At 41.4% G+C, this 27,518-nt stretch overlaps 1 protein-coding gene across 1 annotated transcript in view; it reads left to right on the top strand.

The window, feature by feature from the left end:
- LOC124118218 overlaps positions 1 to 27,518 on the top strand; it is a 162,491-nt gene that overhangs the window by 36,524 nt on the left and 98,449 nt on the right. Inside the window, exons 2-3 of the mRNA XM_048401469.1 lie at positions 6,794 to 6,845; positions 14,250 to 14,357. Of these exons, the coding sequence (XP_048257426.1) occupies positions 6,794 to 6,845; positions 14,250 to 14,357 (160 nt within the window). The remainder of the gene's footprint in view (positions 1 to 6,793; positions 6,846 to 14,249; positions 14,358 to 27,518) is intronic.

Raw genomic sequence — 27,518 nt, 5'->3', positions numbered from 1 at the left:
TACAAGTATATGTGAGTGATGAATCAGTCGTGGGGTGTACAGGATGTTACAAGTATATGTGAGTGATGTATCAGTTGTTGGGTGTACAGGATGTTACAAGTATATGTGAGTGATGTTTCAGTCGTGGGGTGTACAGGATGTTACAAGTATATGTGAGTGATGTATCAGTCATGGGGTGTACAGGATGTTACAAGTATATGTGAGTGATGTATCAGTAGTCAGGTGTGTACAGGATGTAACAAGTATATGTGGGTGATGTATCAGTCGTGGGATGTACAGGATGTTACAAGTATATGTGAGTGATGTATCAGTCATGGGGTGTACAGGATGTTACAAGTATATGTGAGTGATGTATCAGTAGTCAGGTGTGTACAGGATGTTACAAGTATATGTGGGTGATGTATCAGTCGTGGGATGTACAGGATGTTACAAGTATATGTGAGTGATGTGTCAGTCGTGGGGTGTACAGGATGTTACAAGTATATGTGAGTGATGTATCAGTAGTCAGGTGTGTACAGGATGTTACAAGTATATGTGAGTGATGTATCAGTCGTGGGATGTACAGGATGTTACAAGTATATGTGAGTGATGTATCAGTCGTGGGGTGTACAGGATGTAACAAGTATATGTGAGTGATGTATCAGTCATGGGGTGTACAGGATGTAACAAGTATATGTGAGTGATGTATCAGTCGTGGGATGTACAGGATGTTACAAGTATATGTGAGTGATGTATCAGTGGTCAGGTGTGTACAGGATGTTACTAGTATATGTGAGTGATGTATCAGTCATGGGGTGTACAGGATGTTACAAGTATATGTGAGTGATGTATCAGTAGTCAGGTGTGTACAGGATGTTACAAGTATATGTGAGTGATGTATCAGTCGTGGGGTGTACAGGATGTTACAAGTATATATGAGTGATGAATCAGTCGGGGGGTGTACAGGATGTAACAAGTATATGTGAGTGATGTATCAGTCGGGGGGTGTACAGGATGTTACAAGTATATGTGAGTGATGAATCAGTCGTGGGGTGTACAGGATGTTACAAGTATATGTGAGTGATGTATCAGTCGTGGGATGTACAGGATGTTACAAGTATATGTGAGTGATGTATCACTCGGGGGGTGTACAGGATGTTACAAGTATATGTGAGTGATGAATCAGTCATGGGGTGTACAGGATGTTACAAGTATATGTGAGTGATGTATCAGTCGGGGGGTGTACAGGATGTTACAAGTATATGTGAGTGATGTATCACTCGGGGGGTGTACAGGATGTTACAAGTATATGTGAGTGATGAATCAGTCGTGGGGTGTACAGGATGTTACAAGTATATGTGAGTGATGTATCAGTCGGGGGGTGTACAGGATGTTACAAGTATATGTGAGTGATGTATCAGTAGTCAGGTGTGTACAGGATGTTACAAGTATATGTGTCAGTGATGTAGCAGTCGTGGGGTGTACAGGATGTTACAAGTATATGTGTCAGTGATGTAGCAGTCGTGGGGTGTACAGGATGTTACAAGTATATGTGTCAGTGATGAATCAGTCGTGGGGTGTACAGGATGTTACAAGTATATGTGAGTGATGTATCAGTAGTCAGGTGTGTACAGGATGTTACAAGTATATGTGTCAGTGATGTAGCAGTCGTGGGGTGTACAGGATGTTACAAGTATATGTGTCAGTGATGAATCAGTCGTGGTGTGTACAGGATGTTACAAGTATATGTGTCAGTGATGAATCAGTCGTGGTGTGTACAGGATGTTACAAGTAAATGTGAGTGATGTATCAGTCGTGGGATGTACAGGATGTTACAAGTATATGTGAGTGATGTATCAGTCGTGGGATGTACAGGATGTTACAAGTATATGTGAGTGATGTATCAGTCGTGGGGTGTTCAGGATGTTACAAGGATATGTGAGTGATGTATCAGTAGTCAGGTGTGTACAGGATGTAACAAGTATATGTGAGTGATGTATCAGTCGTGGGGTGTTCAGGATGTTACAAGGATATGTGAGTGATGTATCAGTAGTCAGGTGTGTACAGGATGTTACAAGTATATGTGAGTGATGTATCAGTCGTGGGGTGTACAGGATGTTACAAGTATATGTGAGTGATGTATCAGTTGTTGGGTGTACAGGATGTTACAAGTATATGTGAGTGATGTTTCAGTAGTCAGGTGTGTACAGGATGTTACAAGTATATGTGAGTGATGTATCAGTCGTGGGGTGTACAGGATGTTACAAGTATATATGAGTGATGAATCAGTCGGGGGGTGTACAGGATGTTACAAGTATATGTGTCAGTGATGTATCAGTCGTGGGATGTACAGGATGTTACAAGTATATGTGAGTGATGTATCAGTAGTCAGGTGTGTACAGGATGTTACAAGTATATGTGAGTGATGTATCAGTAGTCAGGTGTGTACAGGATGTTACAAGTATATGTGAGTGATGTATCAGTAGTCAGGTGTGTACAGGATGTTACAAGTATATGTGAGTGATGTATCAGTAGTCAGGTGTGTACAGGATGTTACAAGTATATGTGAGTGATGTATCAGTAGTCAGGTGTGTACAGGATGTTACAAGTATATGTGAGTGATGTATCAGTCGTGGGGTGTACAGGATGTTACAAGTATATGTGGGTGATGTATCAGTCGTGGGATGTACAGGATGTTACAAGTATATGTGAGTGATGTATCAGTTGTTGGGTGTACAGGATGTTACAAGTATATGTGAGTGATGTATCAGTAGTCAGGTGTGTACAGGATGTTACAAGTATATGTGAGTGATGTATCAGTCGTGGGATGTACAGGATGTTACAAGTATATGTGAGTGATGTATCAGTCGTGGGGTGTACAGGAATTGTAACAAGTATATGTGAGTGATGTATCAGTCATGGGGTGTACAGGATGTAACAAGTATATGTGTCAGTGATGTATCAGTAGTCAGGTGTGTACAGGATGTTACAAGTATATGTGAGTGATGTATCAGTCGTGGGATGTACAGGATGTTACAAGCATATGTGTCAGTGATGTATCAGTAGTCAGGTGTGTACAGGATGTTACAAGTATATGTGAGTGATGTATCAGTCGTGGGGTGTACAGGATGTTACAAGTATATGTGAGTGATGTATCAGTCGTGGGGTGTACAGGATGTAACAAGTATATGTGAGTGATGTATCAGTAGTCAGGTGTGTACAGGATGTTACAAGTATATGTGAGTGATGTATCAGTCGTGGGATGTACAGGATGTTACAAGTATATATGAGTGATGAATCAGTCGGGGGGTGTACAGGATGTAACAAGTATATGTGAGTGATGTATCAGTCGGGGGGTTTACAGGATGTTACAAGTATATGTGAGTGATGAATCAGTCGTGGGGTGTACAGGATGTTACAAGTATATGTGAGTGATGTATCAGTCGTGGGATGTACAGGATGTTACAAGTATATGTGAGTGATGTATCACTCGGGGGGTGTACAGGATGTTACAAGTATATGTGAGTGATGTATCAGTCGGGGGGTGTACAGGATGTTACAAGTATATGTGAGTGATGTATCAGTAGTCAGGTGTGTACAGGATGTTACAAGTATATGTGAGTGATGTATCAGTCGTGGGATGTACAGGATGTTACAAGTATATGTGAGTGATGTATCAGTAGTCAGGTGTGTACAGGATGTTACAAGTATATGTGAGTGATGTATCAGTCGTGGGGTGTACAGGATGTAACAAGTATATGTGAGTGATGTATCAGTAGTCAGGTGTGTACAGGATGTTACATGCAAGACAGAAGTTCAGGTTGACCATCTGAATTGATGGCCAGCAACTGACCAATCAGATAACGAGATTTAATGAGTACTTTTTGTTAAAGCTTTCACTCATCATGCCGAAGACCCTGGTCTGAGTCCCAATATGAATACTGTTTGTGAAGCCCATTTCTCACAGGTGTCATCTGCCGTGATATTGGTGGAAGCATAAAACCATACACTCTCACTGTAATGAGTACTGATAATGAATTATACCACATCACATGGAATAAAAGGCAAAATATAGTCTTAGGTTCTCTCAAAAAGTGTTTTCTTCTTTGATATTGCCAGACTGAGGAAGCTGAACTTTGGCATGTATGTTTCTCATTGTGACGATAAACCGTGCTTGCGGTAACCCATGCTTGCCGTAAAAGGCGACTAATGGGATTGGGTGGTCAGGCTCGCTGTCTTGGTTATCGGGTCCCAATTGCATAGATAATAATCGATGCTTATGTTGTCAATAACTGGATTGTCTGGTCCAGACTCGATTATTTACAGACTGCCGTCACATAACTGGAATATTGCTGATAGTGGTATTAAACAACAAACAAACATTTGTGATGACATCCTATTATGTTTTTATCATTAGATTTTAGTGTATATTTTTAGTTCTAAGTATAAATCTGCATTAAATTTTTTTTAAATCAATGCTGACAGCTATTTTTTGGCATCCCACATATTTGTGGTAGTTGTCGACTATTAGAATGAGAGTTCAGTGGTTGCAATATGAATCCTGAATGAGTGTCATCATACCTTGGTTCACTGCTCATGCAGTGCACAGCACCCTTGTCCAGACCATTTACAGGCTGTCATGGTTTAGCTTAAATTGCAGAATCAACATGAAACAACATTCACTCATTAGTTGGCTCAATATGGTAGCCATGGTGTCAGTTTTGCCCATTCTTAGCTCGCGTCTCCTTTGTAAATATCATCTCCTCAGATGCTTCACATGCTTGTTAAACCCACCAATGATGGCACCGAGATTGGACATGAGGTTAAACCTATCTTTTGGCCATAAGTCGGCCATGTTCTTTCACAGTGTGATGACATTTGTTTAGTGAGTAGTCAGTTACATTTTCTTACAATATTTTAAAGTTTGACCTTGATTTGACATTTGCAAAGTTGGGTCAAATTGTGTATACATAGCAGTCTAGCCATCCTCTATATCCCCAGGGCTCTCATTTTTAGGTAAACATACACTAACACCTGGATCCATTCACAAGGTTTACGCGATCTTAAATAACCTGCCCTTGATTTTCCTTAACTCGTAGACTCGTAATCGTGTAAAAACTAAAAGCCACTGCCAGCTTAAATGTACATGAAGACATCTTTTTCATCAAAAAGCTTTTTGAGGACTTTCTTTTGTGTGACAGTCAACTTTTCAATGTTGAATTTCTCTCATGCTCTATCATAATCAATAGGACTGTCCACCATGTTTTTGATATCGCCAACCCAACATTGAGGCTGGTTTATGTAACTCGCATTCTGATTGGTACATTAGACTTAGTAGCGTAGCTTATCAAATTTGCTAATGAAAATGAAGGGCAGGTAATTTGAGATTGCAAGAACAGCTGGAATGGGACCAGGGTTTAGTATAGGTTTACCCAAATGGGAGTCCTGGTGATACAGAGGATGCAGTCTAACTAACTGCATGGTGTCTTATGCTATTTAGGAATTTGGGAAACTTTTTATTCTTAAGTTCCCAGTGTGCCACTGTACAAAACAACCTCAGCGCTATGACTGATGTAAGTCTATGTTAAGGTATGGGAGGTATGATCACCTTGGTGCTAAGATCGCTTTGTACAACGGAGGGCATAACTCATCAGCCATTTGTATTTCATCACTTAAATCAATCAAGTAGACACAACTGCACACTTATGTTTTGGGAATGTTTTATATTTTATGTTTTTTTCTAATTTCATTGACATGTATATCATGTATATAGCCCTCATAGTGTTTCTGATGAGAAGCTTTGGGAGAATAATACATATTAGAGAATTCATACAACACTTGCAGTAGCGAGAGCACAATGATCCCATGACAAGGGTGATGACTGACTATACAGTAACATCTGTTGATTTTTGAAATGTCAGTTACCAGCATTGTCACCATACTACTGCTTTATCTCTGAAAATTTATAAGTTTGATACAGACAAAAGACTCCATTTCAATTGAAAAGGAGCCCCAGTGAGATGGGAGATTGAGGAAAATGTAGACTTCCTTCATTTAAGGCTTTTGCTTTACAGAAAGAGCTGGACGGAAGGAAAAATAATATGGTTCAGGGACTGTGAGAAAGACTACATTGTCGCTAGCTGTTGGATATAGTCAGCAAAGTAGCGTTGTGTACATTCAACCATTTCAAGTTCTTTACCGTATAAGGCTGGTAACAATTCACATCCATAAAAGTTTGTAGATTTATTTATGCCCAACACTTGTCCAATGGGAAACTCATCAGATCTTTCTCCGTTGTATGCTGTAAAAGCCCAGCTGTCTGTATACCTCTGGAAAAGTAGGTTCATACTTTGCCCTTGACACCAAGGTCATGTAATTTGACAAATAGGCCATTGTGCAAAGTATGTTCAAAAGCCCTTTCATCATCTTAAAATGCAGCAAACACTTGCAATTCTCTTTCTAGGTAAGAATTAACACATTCTAAAATGGTGAATACAGACATGATTGCTCGTTGTTCTTTTCTGAAACCAAATTGTAAAACATTGGGGAAGGATCGGATGTTACTGAATGTGTATTTTTCAATTCAACTTCAAATTTGTTTCTCTAAGAGTTAAGCTTGACACGATGGAAGAGTTATGCCCCTGTAGTTACAAGCATCATGTACACTTATATAAATAATTGCATTTGTGTTCTAGGATTGTTGCATCCACTTTAAACTATTGTGTTCAAGGATGGATGTACACACTGTTTACCATGAATGTCAGTGGAGAGGAAGTACAGTATATCTTGAAAAGGTTGATGTTTTGTGTTTCAGAGGGCGGTTCCCTGTGTGGTGAAGCAGCTGTCATACCACTGCCTGAAGCCATGTGAGTAGCAAGAGCCAACAGAACCCACAGTAACATAACAATAACATAACAATTGTGTTAAGCATTGACTGTGTATTTTTTGCAGTTCTTTGAGGGATGAATCGAAAAAACCGATGTGCAAACTTTTGTATGAATCCGCTATGCTAATACAGCTTCATGTGGCAGGTGCATCAGTGTTGTAATTAGTACCCGGTAAACAGGTAGAGAAACACAGTGGGTAGTACATAGAGAATACTACACTCATTCTCGTTAGATACCATTTTTATGCAACGAGTGGACTTTCTATGGTATCTGACCGAGCAAGAGCAAGGTCAGATAACATAGAAAGTTCACGAGTTACGTAAAAATGGTATCTAACGAGAATGAGTGTGGTATTTTATTTATTACCCACGTTAAATATGTATGTAAGTGTAAATACATAACAACTTTTGTTCGTTGACAGACCAAACTTAAACTGGTTGCAAAATCTGGTTGCGCATGAATATTGATATATGCCCAAATATGGGCATTGTTTACATTCCTATGCATATGCATTAACAACATGGGCCTGCAGTTGTGTTTGCAAACATAACAGCACCGACGCTCAAGATCCTTTTGGAAGAATTTCTTCAACTTATGAGAATTCAAGCGCCATGTTGTTAATACGCAGGACACCTATAGGAAAATTTGAAAAGTCACATTAGCGCCGCACTTTGAATATCGGACCAACAGTCGGTCACTTGACTGCCGGGGTCTGTGCATTCAAGATGGTTCGGTTTCCTTGATCTATCATTTGAATTTATCTCATGTCCGTACCATTTTGGAAGAGGGAAATCAGAGTGTTCGCCAAAGACATTCATGTTTACTGTACCACCCTTTATTGAAGATGTGAAAATCAACACGCTAAGTCTGCTTGCATTCAGTGACAGTTTCGAACGAAGGGCAAGGTAACCACCAGAATAAGAAAAAACAACCGTGATCTACTCAGCGTTTTACGCTAGAGATAGGGAATGTTATTGTTCACCTTTGGGATATTTTGGGCCACATAATCAGAAATCAGGCACACTTCTACGGAGCTTTCGAATGATTTGTATCAGAAATGTTCACTTTGAGTGATCTGGTCGTGCAGTCGTGAACAAACAACTCCCGAAACAGTGCCACAAAATACCCTTCGAAGAGGACACTGATGGCACAACCGGATCATCCTAAGTAAGTCTAGATATCTGTCCAGATAGATTAAACTGACTTCATTTCACCACGCTTATCCTTTTACGTTACCGGAAAATCAAATTGGAAGTTGTGAAAGTAGTCGGGTGCGTCATGCTCATGTGGACCCTTGATCTATTGAACGGTAGTCGAACATTGTAAATGGATATCGCTCAATTATATAATGTCTGTGGAAGCTCAATGCATAACTTATATAGGATGCAAACAGAATTTGATGCATGTGACTATCTTGTTTGGTTTAATAAAGTGTTTGTTAACTCTTTCATCCCTGGCTGCCCCAGAGTTATGTCCCTTGAAACCCTGCAGTCCCTGACACTGACAAGGCCTGCACACTGGCCTCCCTGGCAGTATTATTGGAAAATCACACTATCATTTTTGATGCACTTTTTCTACCAGAAACTTGCTTTTAATATACATTTTTCATATACCATTGTAAAGAGGATTAAGTATACTGTAATATTCTTTGTTGATATTGTCTCTAATCTTTGTTATTTTCTAATTACAGGTGTTTACAAGTGAAATAAAACTTGAAAACACTGAAAAAATGAAAACAGACAATGAATTTTGGCTCAAATTGTATTAAAAATCACAAAAATAAATCACAGATACAAGGTAAACATAACACAGTGGTCTTGTCATCTTGGACGGCACAGGTAATCCCAGGTGTTACAGGTAAATTCTCTTCATGCACATCTGTAAACAAATAAACAAGCTAAGTTTACAACTCTTGGTACTGACTTTGTTTCCTATACTGATGTCACATATTACTTATGATACACTTACAGCCTCTTAGGTAAACTCGTTAACACAGGTAAACTTGTTAACGCAGGTAAACTCGTTAACACAGGTAAAAACACAAATATTTGATTTATTTTGTTCTTTTTCAGGATTTGAAACAAAAATTAAGTATTTAAGTTTTTAAATAGTAATTTATCACATTACCTGAACATTGAACCACAGCTACTATAAGAATGAAATCACAGAGAAGATATCACAGATTGATCTGAAAGGAGGGAAAGATTGTAAAAGGACGGAAAGATCGTAAATTCAAGTTCTGCAAATATACAAGTTGTGATAACATATTTACAATACAATGCTATTTACAATTGCATAATAAATTAAATCAGTACTTTATTACATCAATTAATAAATAAATAATTATGACAGTTACTAAAATTTTAATTAAGATGTAAAAATCAAGAAAACAAACATGATCATGGAAATAAATTTTATTCAAATTAAGCGAAATATGAGGGCATACGACAAACCGGCAAACTACAAATCGGATTGCGATCAGAAAATTAAATTTAAAAAAAAAGAAAGAGATACGTCATGCCACTCACCTTTGTTGTTGTTGTGATCGCTCGTTCACCTGTAGGCTGCATTCTCATTCGTCGCACTGATAATCTGTTCAAACACAGAATCATTGTAAAACAGTTGGAAAAAATCAATAGCACGATACTTAACTCACCGTGTCAATATATATTCTTGAGTCCGGTCGCCTCTTCAAAATCCCTCATGTCTCCACCGTTGTGGTCCCTCTGCCACTCCCATTCTTGAAAGTTGGCGGGGGGGGGGGCACCTCGTCAAAACCGTCAAAATCTTCACCAAAATCTTCGCGAAATTCCCCCTCCCCTTCGTGTAAATTATTCAAATCAAACCCATTATTATTACCGATAGAGTCGTTGTTAGTCATCTGATCGCTATCCGAATCGTAGTTGGCCGCCATTACGCTAGATTTACGATTCAAGCGAGAAAAATACCTGTCGCGAAAACAGGTGACATATCCGCGATTTTCGCGCCAAAAAGACTGGGAAATTCCATCGAAATGACGTGTCATTACGTGTAGATCTCAATTCCATATTTAGAACGAGATTACACATGAGAAAGGAAGTAGAAAGAGCGATTTTGTAAACACGTTCGTGCCGCCCGATTTATCGGGCAGCCGTGTGTGGGACTTGGACAATAGCTGCCCGATTTTTCGTGCAGCCGGGTACTGGGACACGGTTTATGCTGCCCGATAAATCGGGCAGTCGGGGCGAAAGGGTTAATATCCCATGCTCACATGAGATTGCTTCAGTTCTGCCTTGTAGTTTCAAAATGAATGATGTCTCGCGATTTTTTATGAATGAAAAAAAAAAGTCCCGGTGTGACAGAGGTCACGGTTATCCAACCAAAACGAATAAAACAAGGTCAACCTTGTTCTACACACGTGTGACGTACGGATTTAGTATCTAACCACCTGTATCCACGTGGGAAATAAAGCTTCATGTGACAGGTGCATCAGTGTTGTAATTAGTACCTGGTAAACAGGTAGAGAAACACAGTGGGTAAAACAGCTTCATGTGACAGGTGCATCAGTCTTGTAATTAGTACCTGGTAAACAGGTAGAGAAACACAGTGGGTAGTACAGTTTCATGTGACAGGTGCATCAGTGTTGTAATGAGTATCTGGTAAACAGGTAGAGAAACACAGTGGATAATACAGGTTCATGTGACAGGTGCATCAGTGTTGTAATTAGTACCTGGTAAACAGGTAGAGAAACACAGTGGATAATACAGGTTCATGTGACAGGTGCATCAGTGTTGTAATTAGTACCTGGTAAACAGGTAGAGAAACACAGTGGGTAGTACAGTTTCATGTGACAGGTGCATCAGTGTTGTAATTAGCTCCTGGTAAACAGGTAGAGAAACACAGTGGGAAGTACAGCTTCATGTGACAGGTGCATCAGTGTTGTAATTAGTATCTGGTAAACAGGTAGAGAATAACAGTGGGAAGTACAGCTTCATTGGACAGGCGCATCAGCGACGTTAAACAACAAACAAACTAGCAAACATTCACAGATTAGAGAGCTTGAACGAGATATGCCAATCACAGTTCTTGTCACATGGAACAGGGCCTAAATTTGCGAAATGATCTTGCTAAGATAAATCTTAACAACTTACATTCAAAGATAAGATATCTTAAGGTTAAGATAAGATAGATTTTAGAAACTATCGTAAACCTGTCGCAGATCGTTCAAAGCTACACTACCTATAGTAACTCTGACAGATAACTCATTTGTGTTATAGATTGAAAATGCGGGGTGTTTCCCTATGATGTCACGGGGATTTCTAAGCCGCAAGCAATAACAACATGGAGAAGTGACATGGAATTCATGATCATATTTTAGGTCACACTGTTTTACACGCAACTGTTTGAGTGACATACTGTACAATCCTACATATGTCCTACATGTAGACGTTTTGTTCTTATGATAAAAAGATGCCAATGACATCCCGAACACAAATAGCCTTCATGTTCAATGCAAAGGCATTTTTCAAACTCAATAAATGTTATAATCAATAAGTGTTGTGTTACAACAAATGCCTATGAAAGCTTGTTTAGTTTGTATTGTTATTTATACATCCAATATATTTCACAAATAAACAAAGGACTGAAATACAATATAAAGCTATTTTTATTTAGATGATATAATTATATTTTTTTATCTGTCTGGATCATTAATTTTTTTCAAAATTTGAAAGTGACACTAATTTTTGTTCAAAGGGAGACAATTTAGGAATTGTCAAGTTGTCTCATGGAACATGCCACATGTTGACGTGAACATACATACGAGGGCTGGCTGAAAAGTTCTAAGCCTAAAGGGGATATCTCAATCGGATTGAAACAAACTTTTGCCACCAACAAGTACAATCATTTAATGAATCATAGACATAAGAACTGCAACTGTAGTGTTATTATTGTCTTTGTACCAGACCAACTTGTGAACCTACCCATTGAAATCACCAGAAATGGACAAAACTGGCTATAGGGCAGTCATCAAGTACCTGCCACTGAAAGGGCTAACTCAAACACAGATACATGCTGACATGGGGGATGATGCCCCTTCCTTTTCCACTGTAAAGAAGTGGGCTGTGGAATTCAAGCGTGGCAGAGAGAGCCTTGATGATGACCTGCGTCCAGGAAGGCCTTCAACAGCAACCATTCCGGAAAACATTAATTCAATGTGGTTAATTCAATAAATGTTTTCTACGAAAATATATTGGAAAATGAATTTTGGAAAATGTGCCACTTTCTATGACATTTTAAACTCAAATAAGCATGGGAACCCATTTTTTATTTGATTTTACAAATCGCCATTCTTGAAAATACGAAAGGAAAATTTGTGCGTAACTTTTGCTGTCAAAACTTTAAAAAATTGCTATATGTAATGGAATATATCTATGCCGTTAATCTCCCGTTGCAGTTGTTCAACAGACAATATTTAATCACTTCAATATTTGTCTTTCAATAACATAGATAGCCTATGTGTTGTTTTTAAAAGGAAACAAAATACAATTACTTTTTCCAGAAAAATATTTAATATATTCTTCATATGAATATACTACACAAATATTCTGTCACATGTATTTCCTTGTTAAATCAATAAATACTACACTGTACTTAATATTCAATTGTTAAAACCGCTCGTCCCACACCATTTCAGATGTAAAACCTGATGAGAAACTCTTATGGTTTTGCACTTCATCACACATGTAGATTGATATAATTTAATAAAATGCGAAAATAAAGACTAAAGGATTGTTGCAAATATGATCCAGAAAATATAACTGTGTATAGCCGGTCGAATATAAAGGGAAACCACTCTCAGTTAGAGTATGAACTAAGATTAGCTGCCTCTGAGTTATCAATAAGGTCGCGGTCATTACTATAGCTTGCCGACCCCTTCCGTTTTTATCCTTCCTAAATTATCGAAAAGGTATGTTGTTTCTTCAGCATGGACTCGGATAGAAATGTATTGTAAGCTATCTACTCCATAGTTAGGTAGATCGCTGTCGCGATTAAGAACATGTCTGACTTGAAATCTTTGATGCATTCTTCATGTTTTCGAAGTGTCAGTTTGAATCACACAGTTTTACAAAATGAAATGTCAATGTTTGAGTGTAAAGCAGACTTATTGTTTGGCAAAATATCTATGGCAAAGTATACCGCCATCTTGGATGAAGATAAATTAAACTTACGACAGGTATGGGGCTATCTTAGATTTATGACAAACTTAAGATATCTCAGGGCTACGATAGTTTTCGAAAATAGGCTACGATAGCCTACGATTTCCTTACGATAACTTTACGATAATTTTAGGGCTACAATAGTTTTGAAAATCTAGGCCCAGGTTTCTTTCACTAAGATGGGTAACAATGTTATGACTTGGTTACCCCAACATTGGGTAAGGCTCTCAAACAATATAAAGGGACTGACACCTTTGAGGGGTTTTCCAAACAGTCACTACAAGATACAACATATAGTGCATTTTGCATTGTCACTACCTGAAATAAGCACTTGCCTGTAGGCCCATGGCAGGTAGATCTGCGTAGGCATGTTATTTCAAAGTGGTATGGGTCTTTATGGTCTGCAGGAAAATTTACGTGTCGATTAATTTGTCAGAATAAGCTGCAGTTTTTTTAAATGAGGGCCTGAAGAATTTAGTCAGGGACTGCAGCTTCTGAAGTCTGTGGGACTGATGGCAGCCTGGTTATTTTTTTAAACACTGCCTGACAGGTATGTGACACAATGATCCTATATCCTATTGAATACATATGGCTGTCATGCATTGTAGGAGTCAAGCATGTCTATTTTCATCAGGTATTCAAATTATTCTGTTTATATGTCTCATGGACGTCAAATGAATTTTACTAGTGCTTGAAGATTGTTCACAAACCCTCCCACTGTCTGACATTGAGGCAATACTTACAGCAGACGGCCACAAGGTTATGGCTCATGTTATATAAATTCTCAAACAAGGACCATTACCATTTGTGAGATGTAACCTGAGTGCTGATTGGTGTGAGCATTTGCTGGCTTCCCTTTCCCTGGAACGAGGCAGTCGCTTCAAGGGTGAGTCACCAAATAGAGACCACACCACTAAACAGCTCTGTGTTTTCATGGAGAATGGAAGAAAGTAGAGTCTACAAGCTTGTGAAGTCGTGATGATGTGCAGGATGGACCACTACAGCTCTAAGGCTAAATGTTCCCGGAAAAGTGGGTGTTCTAGTTTCGTTGGCTTCTTATATAAGTGAGGACGCCTTCATTCTTTGCTTTTTTTTGGCTTGATCTTGTTGATGATGTTGAATTAATTGGTTTCACCAAATTGTCAGTGAAACCTATTGCAGAGACATCTCACTTCCTATTTTGCAGCGGTCAATGAGAAAGACTTCCCCAACAAGCCAAGGAACTTGACATATAGCCAGGATCTCATCAATGACACATACATCTTCCATCTCAGCTGGCTCCTGCCTAAAGGATGTAAGTAATGTTTTATTTCTTCCTTGGTATCTACAGGTAGGGTGGCAACCATGAAACTGGGGGCCCTGAGACGGAAATGTGTAAACCTTGACACTGTCATCTTTGTGGGCTCTAGGGAAAGGTGTCAACCTGATGACTGTACAGGGTGACTGCCAGGTGACTGAACAGTGACTGTCAGATGACTGTACAGGGTGGCTGCCAGATGACTGTACAGGGTGGCTGCCAGATAACTGTACAGGGTGACTGCCAGATGACTGTACAGAGTGACTGCCAATTGACTGTACAGTGACTGCCAGATGACTGTACAGGGTGACTGCCAGATGACTGTACAGAGTGACTGCCAGATGACTGTACAGGGTGACTGCCAGATGACTGTACAGGGTGACTGCCAGATGACTGTACAGTGACTGCCAGATGACTGTACATAGTGACTGTCAGATGACTGTACAGGGTGACTGCCAGATGACTGTACAGTGACTGCCAGATAACTGTACAGGGTGACTGCCAGATGACTGTACAGGGTGACTGCCAGATGACTGTACAGGGTGACTGTCAGATGACTGTACAGGGTGACTGTCAGATGACTGTACAGGGTGACTGCCAGATGACTGTACAGTGACTGCCAGATGACTGTACATAGTGACTGTCAGATGACTGTACAGGGTGACTGCCAGATGACTGTACAGTGACTGCCAGATAACTGTACAGGGTGACTGCCAGATGACTGTACAGGGTGACTGCCAGATGACTGTACAGGGTGACTGCCAGATGACTGTACAGGGTGACTGTCAGATGACTGTACAGAGTGACTGTCAGATGACTGTACAGGGTGACTGTCAGATGACTGTACAGGGTGACTGCCAGATGACTGTACAGTGACTGCCAGATGACTGTACAGGGTGACTGCCAGATGACTGTACAGTGACTGCCAGATGACTGTACAGGGTGACTGTCAGATGACTGTACAGTGACTGCCAGATGACTGTACAGGGTGACTGCCAGATGACTGTACAGTGACTGCCAGATGACTGTACAGGGTGACTGCCAGATGACTGTACAGAGTGACTGCCAGATGACTGTACAGGGTGGCTGCCAGATGACTGTACAGTGACTGCCAGATGACTGTACAGAGTGACTGCCAGATGACTGTACAGTGACTGCCAGATGACTGTACAGTGACTGCAAGATGACTGTACAGGGTGACTTCCAGATGACTGTACAGTGACTGCCAGATGACTGTACAGAGTGACTGTCAGATGACTGTACAGGGTGACTGCCAGATGACTGTACAGGGTGACTGCCAGATGACTGTACAGGGTGACTGCCAGATGACTGTACAGTGACTGCCAGATAACTGTACAGTGTGACTGTCAGATGACTGTACAGGGTGACTGTCAGATGACTGTACAGGGTGACTGCCAGATGACTGTACAGGGTGACTGCCAGATGACTGTACAGGGTGACTGCCAGATGACTGTACAGGGTGACTGCCAGATGACTGTACAGAGTGACTGCCAGATGACTGTACAGGGTGACTGTCAGATGTCTGTACAGTGACTGCCAGATGACTGTACAGAGTGACTGTCAGATGACTGTACAGGGTGACTGTCAGATGACTGTACAGGGTGGCTGCCAGATGACTGTACAGGGTGACTCCCAGATGACTGTACAGGGTGACTGCCAGATGACTGTACAGTGACTGCCAGATGACTGTACAGAGTGACTGTCAGATGACTGTACAGGGTGACTGTCAGATGACTGTACAGGGTGGCTGCCAGATGACTGTACAGGGTGACTGCCAGATGACTGTACAGGGTGACTGCCAGATGACTGTACAGGGTGACTGCCAGATGACTGTACAGTGACTGCCAGATGACTGTACAGAGTGACTGTCAGATGACTGTACAGGGTGACTGCCAGATGACTGTACAGGGTGGCTGCCAGATGACTGTACAGGGTGACTGCCAGATGACTGTACAGTGACTGCCAGATGACTGTACAGAGTGACTGCCAGATGACTGTACATGGTGACTGCCAGATGACTGTACAGGGTGGCTGCCAGATGACTGTACAGGGTGACTGCCAGATGACTGTACAGTGACTGCCAGATTACTGTACAGAGTGACTGCCAGATGACTGTACAGGGTGACTGCCAGATGACTGTACAGGGTGACTGCCAGATGACTGTACAGGGTGACTGTCAGATGACTGTACAGTGACTGCCAGATGACTGTACAGAGTGACTGCCAGATGACTGTACAGGGTGACTGCCAGATGACTGTACAGGGTTACTGCCAGATAACTGTACAGGGTGTCTGCCAGATGACTGTACAGAGTGACTGCCAGATGACTGTACAGGGTGACTGCCAGATGACTGTACAGGGTGGCTGCCAGATGACTGTACAGGGTGACTGCCAGATGACTGTACAGGGTGACTGTCAGATGACTGTACAGGGTGACTGTCAGATGACTGTACAGGGTGACTGCCAGATGACTGTACAGGGTGACTGCCAGATGACTGTACAGGGTGACTGCCAGATGACTGTACAGTGACTGCCAGATGACTGTACAGGGTGACTGTCAGATGACTGTACAGTGACTGCCAGATGACTGTACAGAGTGACTGCCAGATGACTGTACAGGGTGACTGCCAGATGACTGTACAGTGACTGTCAGATGACTGTACAGGGTGACTGCCAGATGACTGTACAGTGACTGCCAGATGACTGTACAGTGACTGCCAGATGACTGTACAGGGTGACTGCCAGATGACTGTACAGGGTGGCTGCCAGATGACTGTACAGGGTGACTGCCAGATGACTGTACAGTGACTGCCAGATTACTGTACAGAGTGACTGCCAGATGACTGTACAGGGTGACTGCCAGATGACTGTACAGGGTGACTGCCAGATGACTGTACAGGGTGACTGTCAGATGACTGTACAGTGACTGCCAGATGACTGTACAGAGTGACTGCCAGATGACTGTACAGGGTGACTGCCAGATGACTGTACAGGGTGACTGCCAGATAACTGTACAGGGTGTCTGCCAGATGACTGTACAGAGTGACTGCCAGATGACTGTACAGGGTGACTGCCAGATGACTGTACAGGGTGGCTGCCAGATGACTGTACAGGGTGACTGCCAGATGACTGTACAGGGTGACTGTCAGATGACTGTACAGGGTGACTGTCAGATGACTGTACAGGGTGACTGCCAGATGACTGTACAGGGTGACTGCCAGATGACTGTACAGGGTGACTGCCAGATGACTGTACAGGGTGACTGCCAGATGACTGTACAGGGTGACTGTCAGATGACTGTACAGTGACTGCCAGATGACTGTACAGAGTGACTGCCAGATGACTGTACAGGGTGACTGCCAGATGACTGTACAGTGACTGTCAGATGACTGTACAGGGTGACTGCCAGATAACTGTACAGGGTGTCTGCCAGATGACTGTACAGAGTGACTGCCAGATGACTGTACAGGGTGACTGCCAGATGACTGTACAGGGTGGCTGCCAGATGACTGTACAGGGTGACTGCCAGATGACTGTACAGGGTGACTGTCAGATGACTGTACAGGGTGACTGTCAGATGACTGTACAGGGTGACTGCCAGATGACTGTACAGGGTGACTGCCAGATGACTGTACAGGGTGACTGCCAGATGACTGTACAGTGACTGCCAGATGACTGTACAGGGTGACTGTCAGATGACTGTACAGTGACTGCCAGATGACTGTACAGAGTGACTGCCAGATGACTGTACAGGGTGACTGCCAGATGACTGTACAGTGACTGTCAGATGACTGTACAGGGTGACTGCCAGATGACTGTACAGTGACTGCCAGATGACTGTACAGAGTGACTGTCAGATGACTGTACAGGGTGACTGCCAGATGACTGTACAGGGTGACTGTCAGATGACTGTACAGGGTGACTGTCAGATGACTGTACAGTGACTGCCAGATGACTGTACAGGGTGACTGTCAGATGACTGTACAGGGTGACTGTCAGATGACTGTACAGGGTGGCTGCCAGATGACTGTACAGGGTGACTGCCAGATGACTGTACAGGGTGACTGCCAGATTTGTCGTAACGCTGAGACCTGAAATATTTAACAGTTCATCTTTTCAGTTTGTACCAATAAGGACGAATCTTTGTATAAGGTCTTGTCATTTTGGATATAGGTTAATGTTTATTTTTAGCACTGTGGTAAAGCCAGGAAATGAAGTTCCTTATATTATGGCTTGGTGTACATAAGGATAGACATGAAGCTATCAGCTTAATCACTCCTATGGAAATTAGTGTAAAGTAAGGAGGACTGTGTGAATATTGATTTTGACTAACACCTATTAGTGCTTAAACAAGGGATTATGACAGTCTTTGCCATCTTTTCACCCAATAAAACAGTGGTGTGTAATGAAAGGTGATTTCTCAGCCTGCTGTCCATAAGCAGGGTTTGTTGAAGAAACAAATGACTTTCTAGTCTTAATTTTCTTTCTTAACCATTTGAATGGTTGGTTGATGGATATTTTGCTTAGAAAATTAGAAAGCGATTATCCAGGAAGTTGTCAGGAAAAGGCTTCTTCAAAATAGCTGTGCTAGTGACTACTCTAGATCTCTGACAGGGTAAAGGTGGATGTCACTAATGGAGAATTAATCTTGGCTCATTATAGGATGAAGGTGTTAATGTACTGGTAATGTAGCATTTGTCGTCATGACCTGAGTGAAGTATAGGGGACTTTCTGACAGGTGATGTAGTGTTTGTCATGACTTGAGTGAAGTATAGGGGACTTTCTGACAGGTGATGTAGTGTTTGTCATGACTTGAGTGAAGTATAGGGGACTTTCTGACAGGTGATGTAGTGTTTGTCATGACTTGAATGAAGTATAGGGGACTTTCTGACAGGTGATGTGGTGTTTGTCATGACTTGAATGAAGTATAGGGGACTTTCTGACAGGTGATGTAGTGTTTGTCATGACTTGAATGAAGTATAGGGGACTTTCTGACAGGTGATGTGGTGTTTGTCATGACTTGAGTGAAGTATAGGGGACTTTCTGACAGGTGATGTAGTGTTTGTCATGACTTGAGTGAAGTATAGTGGACTTTCTGACAGGTGATGTGGTGTTTGTCATGACTTGAGTGAAGTATAGGGGACTTTCTGACAGGTGATGTGGTGTTTGTCATGACTTGAGTGAAGTATAGGGGACTTTCTGACAGGTGATGTAGTGTTTGTCATGACTTGAGTGAAGTATAGGGGACTTTCTGACAGGTGATGTGGTGTTTGTCATGACTTGAGTGAAGTATAGGGGACTTTCTGACAGGTGATGTGGTGTTTGTCATGACTTGAGTGAAGTATAGGGGACTTTCTTACTGGTGATGTAGTGACACTAAGCCATCCACTGTTAAGCAGACACTAAGCCATCCACTGTAAAGCTGACACTAAGTCATCCACTGTAAAGCTGACACTAAGTCATCCACTGTAAAGCTGACACTAAGTCATCCACTGTAAAGCTGACACTAAGCCATCTACTGTAAAGCTGACACTAAGTCATCCGGTGTAAAGCTGACACTAAGTCATCCACTGTAAAGCTGACACTGAGTCATCCACTGTAAAGCTGACACTAAGTCATCCACTGTAAAGCTGACACTAAGTCATCCACTGTAAAGCTGACACTAAGTCATCCACTGTAAAGCTGACACTGAGTCATCCACTGTAAAGCTGACACTAAGTCATCCACTGTAAAGCTGACACTAAGTCATCCACTGTAAAGCTGACACTAAGTCATCCACTGTAAAGCTGACACTGAGTCATCCACTGTAAAGCTGACACTAAGTCATCCACTGTAAAGCTGACACTAAGTCATCCGCTTTAAAGCTGACACTAAGTCATCCACTTTAAAGCTGACACTAAGTCATCCACTGTAAAGCTGACACTAAGTCATCCACTGTAAAGCTGACACTAAGTCATCCACTTTAAAGCTGACACTGAGTCATCCACTGTAAAGCTGACACTAAGTCATCCACTTTAAAGCTGACACTGAGTCATCCACTTTAAAGCTGACACTAAGTCATCCACGGTAAAGCTGACACTAATTCATCCACTGTAAAGCTGACACTAAGTCATCCACTTTAAAGCTGACACTAAGTCATCCACTGTAAAGCTGACACTGAGTCATCCACTGTAAAGCTGACACTAAGTCATCCACTGTAAAGCTGACACTAAGTCATCCACTGTAAAGCTGACACTAAGTCATCCACTGTAAAGCTGACACTGAGTCATCCACTGTAAAGCTGACACTAAGTCATCTACTGTAAAGCTGACATGTAAGTCATCCACTGTAAAGCTGACACTAAGTCATCCACTGTAAAGCTGACATGTAAGTCATCCACTGTAAAGCTGACAATGAGTCATCCACTGTAAAGCTGACACTATAAAGCCATCCACTGTAAAGCTGACACTAAGTCATCCACTGTAAAGCTGACACTAAGTCATCCACTGTAAAGCTGACACTGAGTCATCCACTGTAAAGCTGACACTGAGTCATCCACTGTAAAGCTGACACTAAGTCATCCACTGTAAAGCTGACACTAAGTCATCCACTGTAAAGCTGACACTAAGTCATCCACTGTAAAGCTGACACTAAGTCATCCACTGTAAAGCTGACACTAAGTCATCCACTGTAAAGCTGACACTGAGTCATCCACTGTAAAGCTGACACTATAAAGTCATCCACTGTAAAGCTGACACTAATTCATCCACTGTAAAGCTGACACTAAGTCATCCACTTTAAAGCTGACACTAAGTCATCCACTGTAAAGCTGACACTGAGTCATCCACTGTAAAGCTGACACTAAGTCATCCACTGTAAAGCTGACACTAAGTCATCCACTGTAAAGCTGACACTAAGTCATCCACTGTAAAGCTGACACTGAGTCATCCACTGTAAAGCTGACACTAAGTCATCTACTGTAAAGCTGACATGTAAGTCATCCACTGTAAAGCTGACACTAAGTCATCCACTGTAAAGCTGACATGTAAGTCATCCACTGTAAAGCTGACAATGAGTCATCCACTGTAAAGCTGACACTATAAAGCCATCCACTGTAAAGCTGACACTAAGTCATCCACTGTAAAGCTGACACTAAGTCATCCACTGTAAAGCTGACACTGAGTCATCCACTGTAAAGCTGACACTGAGTCATCCACTGTAAAGCTGACACTAAGTCATCCACTGTAAAGCTGACACTAAGTCATCCACTGTAAAGCTGACACTAAGTCATCCACTGTAAAGCTGACACTAAGTCATCCACTGTAAAGCTGACACTAAGTCATCCACTGTAAAGCTGACACTGAGTCATCCACTGTAAAGCTGACACTATAAAGTCATCCACTGTAAAGCTGACACTATAAAGTCATCCACTGTAAAGCTGACACTATAAAGCCATCCACTGTAAAGCTGACACTAAGCCATCCACTGTAAAGCTGACACTAAGCCATCCGCCAGCATCCTGCCCGTCCACAATGTCTTATTTATGAAAGCATCATTATGTACAACTTGGTGCTCAGGTTAGAATGTATAATATATGTTGTATGGCTGAAAGCTGCAGAGTGAGTGTATGGTAAATATAAATAAATGCTCCTAGACAGGACATGCCAGGAGCAGACCTAGGCCATAGATGATGGCACCATGCAAACCAGCAAGTAGACGCAAAAGATGAATTTATTTAGCTGTAATAATAATTAACATAAGAATAATGAAATATGTAAAGAAAGAAGGATGTGTACTTAGAAGAACGTCAGTGCACAAAAAGGATACAGAACTGATAAAAGACAACAAAGAATGCCAGATGGCGCTGCAATTTGTTTAATCAGCTTGTTCCGCCATGTATATGATAAATGCATGCGTAAGTGCTCAATGTATTACATCATTCTTAATTCGTAACATTTGACTGTTATTGCGTACATTTGTCCTTTATTTCAACTTTGTATTGTTTTACTGAATGGCCGCCCATGCTGGTCTCCATTTGGATTTTATTTTATATTTTGTAGATATATATATTTTTAAAAAAGATAACTTTATTTCTGGGACTAAATATCTGCCTAAGACTAGGATGGCCCGTTCATTAGAGGAGCTGCTGCTGTGGAGTGTTAAGGTCCTTGTGTGTTCCTGAGATCTGCGATTGTGGGTAATAAATGGAGTCAAGGATTCTCCCTGAATATGTTTCCAGGTTTAGTGGCTCCATCCGCGTCCTTGGGGTTCCCACAGGTAGTAAACATCTAGGACCTGCATCACTTTGACATTTCCTCAATCTGATGTAACGGAAATGCTGTTCACTCACTCACTCATTCACTCATAAGGTCTTAATAATCAGACGTGTTGTTTTCAGAAATTTGTGTTCTCCAGCTTGAGGTACAGTGAGAGTTATGCAACAGCAGTCTGAAAGGGTATTAGGTAGATCACAATGATCAGATTACTGAACAGCTGGAGACATGAAATGTGCAGTAACTCATCTAGGGTTTAAAACATGCGACAATAGATTTCTTCAGCTTGTTTGGTCATTGTGATGATAATTAACTTTGCTGTCACATTCTATTATGGATGCCATTTATATGCAAATTGAATTCTAGGATTAGAAATATTTGAAATTGTAGTTACTTAATACTATAAGCCATGTTGGCAACAGATTATAACTTCAGCTCTATTTCAGGAGGATGATAATGTCTAGAGTCCAAGCCAATTACAGAGCAGTGTCTGGTACTACTGGACAAGCAGTTGTTACCAAACTGAGAGGGTCTGGTTTAATGCATTACTTCACACACCCACAAGAATGTGAGGTGAGGTGAGGTGAGGTGAGGTGAAATGGGGTTTAATGTCACGTCCAAGATTATTGCACTTATTTATCCAGACAGACACAGTGTACTCCGAGCCAACCAGCCCTTGTTTTAGCCAGTTAATTCCAAGCACCAGTCAGGATAACAAAAAGTAGCATTTTTTTAAACATCTTTTTGTATGATGTGGCCCGGAGATGAAACTCCCAACCTTCCAATCTCTGGAATTCCAGCCTAGTTCAGCAAGGGTGGAAACAGGACTTCTATAGTGAGTTAACTCCTTTGCCTCTGGATGATGATATGGGGCAGGAGAATCAACCACAATCAGATGCAGGCTCTTGCTATATCTTGACTGTCGTTGATTATTTTTCAAATTTTGCCCCAGCTTTTGAAATTCCATCCACAGAAACTACTTATGTAGCAAAGTGTCTGCACAAAATGTTCTGTATACAGTGATCCCTCACTACAACGCTACCTTTGGGGTCCAAATAATTGATGAGCATTATAGACGATCAGCGGTTTAATGAAGGTTGAGTCGTAGGTGGTAGATGACCAACAAAAAAGTATACATGCCCTGCCTAACTAACACGATCTATGTTGCACATTTCAGAGTTTCAAAAAAGATAAGAATAGAAGTTATTTATGATTCATAGTGTAAAAAAAATAATTATCGAGTGTTAATATGCGCTTTGAAAAAAACACCACATTGTATCCCTTCAGCGAATTCAAGTGAATAAACAGGTACCACAAACTTGGTCAATAAAAGTATGAAATTTGATATATAACATCACTAGACATGATGATTTACCATTTAAAATGTATTTCCTGCTCTCCAAGGCATTGTTTTATATTCAGAGATTAAGATTACCGTGTGTATTTTCTCGTAAACTAAGCCGGAAATAGCAATCAGCTGTGCACATGTTTCCTCCCAATCTACCTGGGATTCAGTTAAAAAGTACCAAATGATACAACTTCAAAGAATTTTGATGCAGTGGCCGGAAGAAATTGTATCTGAAATTATCAGGAATAATATATCCCAATATCATGTTATTTTAGTTGCAGAAACCATAAGCGTAGCACTTTGGTACAGATGGTATGCAGGATATTTTTTGATGTATGGAACTATTTTGACCAGTCACCATAGTGACTTCCCGGGCTATATGTATTTCGCTTGTGAAAAACGTTATGTTGACATGAAATAGTCAAACTGCCTCAAGTGGATGACTTTTAGCGAGTCATGGTATAGCATTTATGATATGTGCATCCATTCTCTTGGAACTAAAGTTTGTTTCAAGACGTCAATAGTGGTAATCTGACCATGGTTGCTGTAAATAACGGTGAGTTGTGCGATCTACCAATCACTTTGAATATGATTTCGCCAAAATTATTGTAAACATTATTATAATTATTGAATGAAATTTTGAATATAATTTATAAAATATATTGCAAACACTATTCCAGATATTGAACAATTTTTTTAATTACCAGATATTATAATATCATAGGATTAAATTGCGTACTTCAGTTCGGATGTGTTGACTGGTATTGCCGGTGTTACATAATTGTGGTGATCAGCTGAAAGTGTTTTCGGAGATGATGAAAAACATTGTGTCATTTGAAAACTTGAGTTTATAAAAAAGGTTATTGAATTTTGGGAGCCAAGCTTTACTGAGCACTATAACAGAGTAAGCGCTATATCGAAGAGCACAATAACGAGGGAACACTGTATATGCTCTGCCATTAGAAATCATCAGCGACAATGGTAGTGAATTCAATTCTGCAGTTATGAAAGATTTGCCCAAAGTGTGTATGGTTGCAATCACATCAACACAAGACCATTTTACCCGTATCCTGAATGGAAAATGTCACCGAATAAATCAAACTTAACAGAAAATGCTGTAGGAAGAGAACCATAGGTCTTCAGCAACCCTGATTCTTGCTGTAACAGGCAACTATGCTTGTCGTAAGAGGCGACTAACAGGATCGGGTGGTCAGACTCGCTGACTTGGTTGATGCATGTCATCGTATCCCAATTACGTGGATCGATGCTTATTATATCAATCACTGCATTTTCTGGTCAAGACTCACAATATTTACAGACCGCCGTTATATAGCTGGAATATTGCTGAGTGCGGCGTTAAACAACAAACAAACAGCCCAACAAGTGGGCGAACTGTATTTCAGGTTGTATGTTATCCTATAACACATCCAAACAAGCATCCATGGTGTATTCACCGTTCTATCTCACAGTTTGGAGGAGTCTAGTGTTTACCAAATGAAAATCAACATGGTGAAACACATTCTACTAAAAAAACATATCAAGTGTAACAGATGTACTGCAGCTATACAAGAAATGCAAGAGAAAATATCAATAAAAGTTCTCGCTTACAATGAAAATGCACAGCAAGTACAGAAGAATACTTTGACAAAGACATAAATCTGGGCAAATTGAATTCAACATAGGAGATAAAGCATTAGTTAAATCAAGGAAAAGAGAGAACGGCTTGATCAATATAAAGTGAATTGGACTGTATGTTGTTTCAGGGATGGCTTGAGGTGACATAACGATTGAGTATAACAGATGGTGCTAAAAATCAGTGCATATAAACTGTTTTATATGAAAAGGTTTCACAGATCAGCAACAACTGTTTAGATGAACATACAGAACAGAAGGGGGATGATGTTGAAACATCAGAAGCAGTTTTCACAATCTGAATGCCATGACAATTGAAACTGATGAAATAACAATGAAGAAGACTTGTTGGAAACTGTTGGAAATGCTAAACTCATTAAACCTCATGAAGGTTGCAATGAGGGTGATGTTGATGACCCAGGTTTAGTGTTAACCCAGACTCCATGCAGAATCCCCAGCTCACATTCGGGTGAATCATTCTCCCTAAGAGGGACAGGGACTTGGATTTCAATCTGCCCCCCCTGGTTTCCCACAAATGCCTCTTCAGTCCCTGCCTACGCCATTTATGGACCCTGCCTGGATGCATGCCTTTATGCAGTCCATGCCGCCTCAGATCAACCTGCAGGTTGCGCCCTCACTTCAACCAGCGCCTGCACCTCAGGCGCCTTCGACATCCCAAGAATCACCTGCACATCTTGTTCTTCTGATAACTCCTGCAATCCCTACGCTTGTAGTGCCTACACCTCCTGCGATCATTGCGTCTTCAGCCAAGACATCCTCCTACAGGTCAGAGTCACCCAGTTCCTTCTCTAGACGAAGCTCTAAGTCTTCCTGATCTAGGATGCAATTCAGGAGCCACTCCCCGTTACATCGTTCACAGGGATAACATTTCGACTCATCCAAAGGTGCCTTTATCCCTAACTATTAGGAATCTTCACCAGAACTGGAAACACACTTAAGCTTATTCTAAGTCTCCGACAGGATGGCGGACCCTCCACGCTGTAGCGCCTTCCCCAGGCCCCGGGTCGGCCAAGAAGGACACTATCTGGTCTCGATGTTGAGGGACATGATCATGATGAGGACTTTGCCAAACTATTGTTTACTCCTGCCTTCAAGGCACTTCATTTTAAGGCCTGTTTCAGACAGACATGGACCTCCTAAGTTCCTAACAGTTCTGCAGGATAGGGGACTCAAGATGCCATCTGATGCCTGCCTTTCAGCAACCCCTCACACTTCGCCATTTGCAGGTGCTTCTGGGACTACTTACACCCAGGACCAGACTATTAGAGGCCCTACACCTACGTCCTATCTAACAGTAGCGCTGCATAGCAGACATCAGGACCCTTGTGTATCCATCGCTCTTCCACCTCACCTCAGGTCTCATTTCCCGTGGTGGACGGTAGAGTCGAACGTCTTAGGAGGAGTCTTTTTAACAGAGTTTTCACCAACTTCACACCTGTTTGTAGACTGGTTTCTACAGTGTTGGGGCTCGCATCTACAGAACCAGACGGCTTCAGGGCTGTTAGGTCCGATGTGCAGTGCACTTGGCACACAGATAACCTCAAGGCGCTCATCCTGGTGATTTCACACTGGTGGGAGCACCTCTGGAACACCCAACTCGCTGTCTCAACAGACATCATGGTGGTTTGGTGTCTTTGCAACCAAGGGACAACTTACCATTGCTCCTTGCTGCAGAAGACTTTCCAATTCTTTGCAGATGCTCTATCCAAGCTAGACAAGATGACTATCACAGAGTGGAAGCTTCATCCCGAGGCCTTCAATCTCATATGTCAGTTTCTCGGACAGCCACATAGATCTCTTTGCCATAAGCCAGAACTTCCAGATCTGGACATATGTCTCACTGGTTTCGGATCCACAAGCCTGGGCAGTTGATGCACTCAGCTTC

Source organism: Haliotis rufescens, unplaced genomic scaffold (genome assembly GCF_023055435.1).
Source record: "Haliotis rufescens isolate VD_foot unplaced genomic scaffold, xgHalRufe1.0.p SCAF_22, whole genome shotgun sequence".
Lineage (NCBI taxonomy): Eukaryota > Metazoa > Mollusca > Gastropoda > Lepetellida > Haliotidae > Haliotis > Haliotis rufescens.
This window is presented reverse-complemented; position numbering and strand designations above follow the sequence as displayed.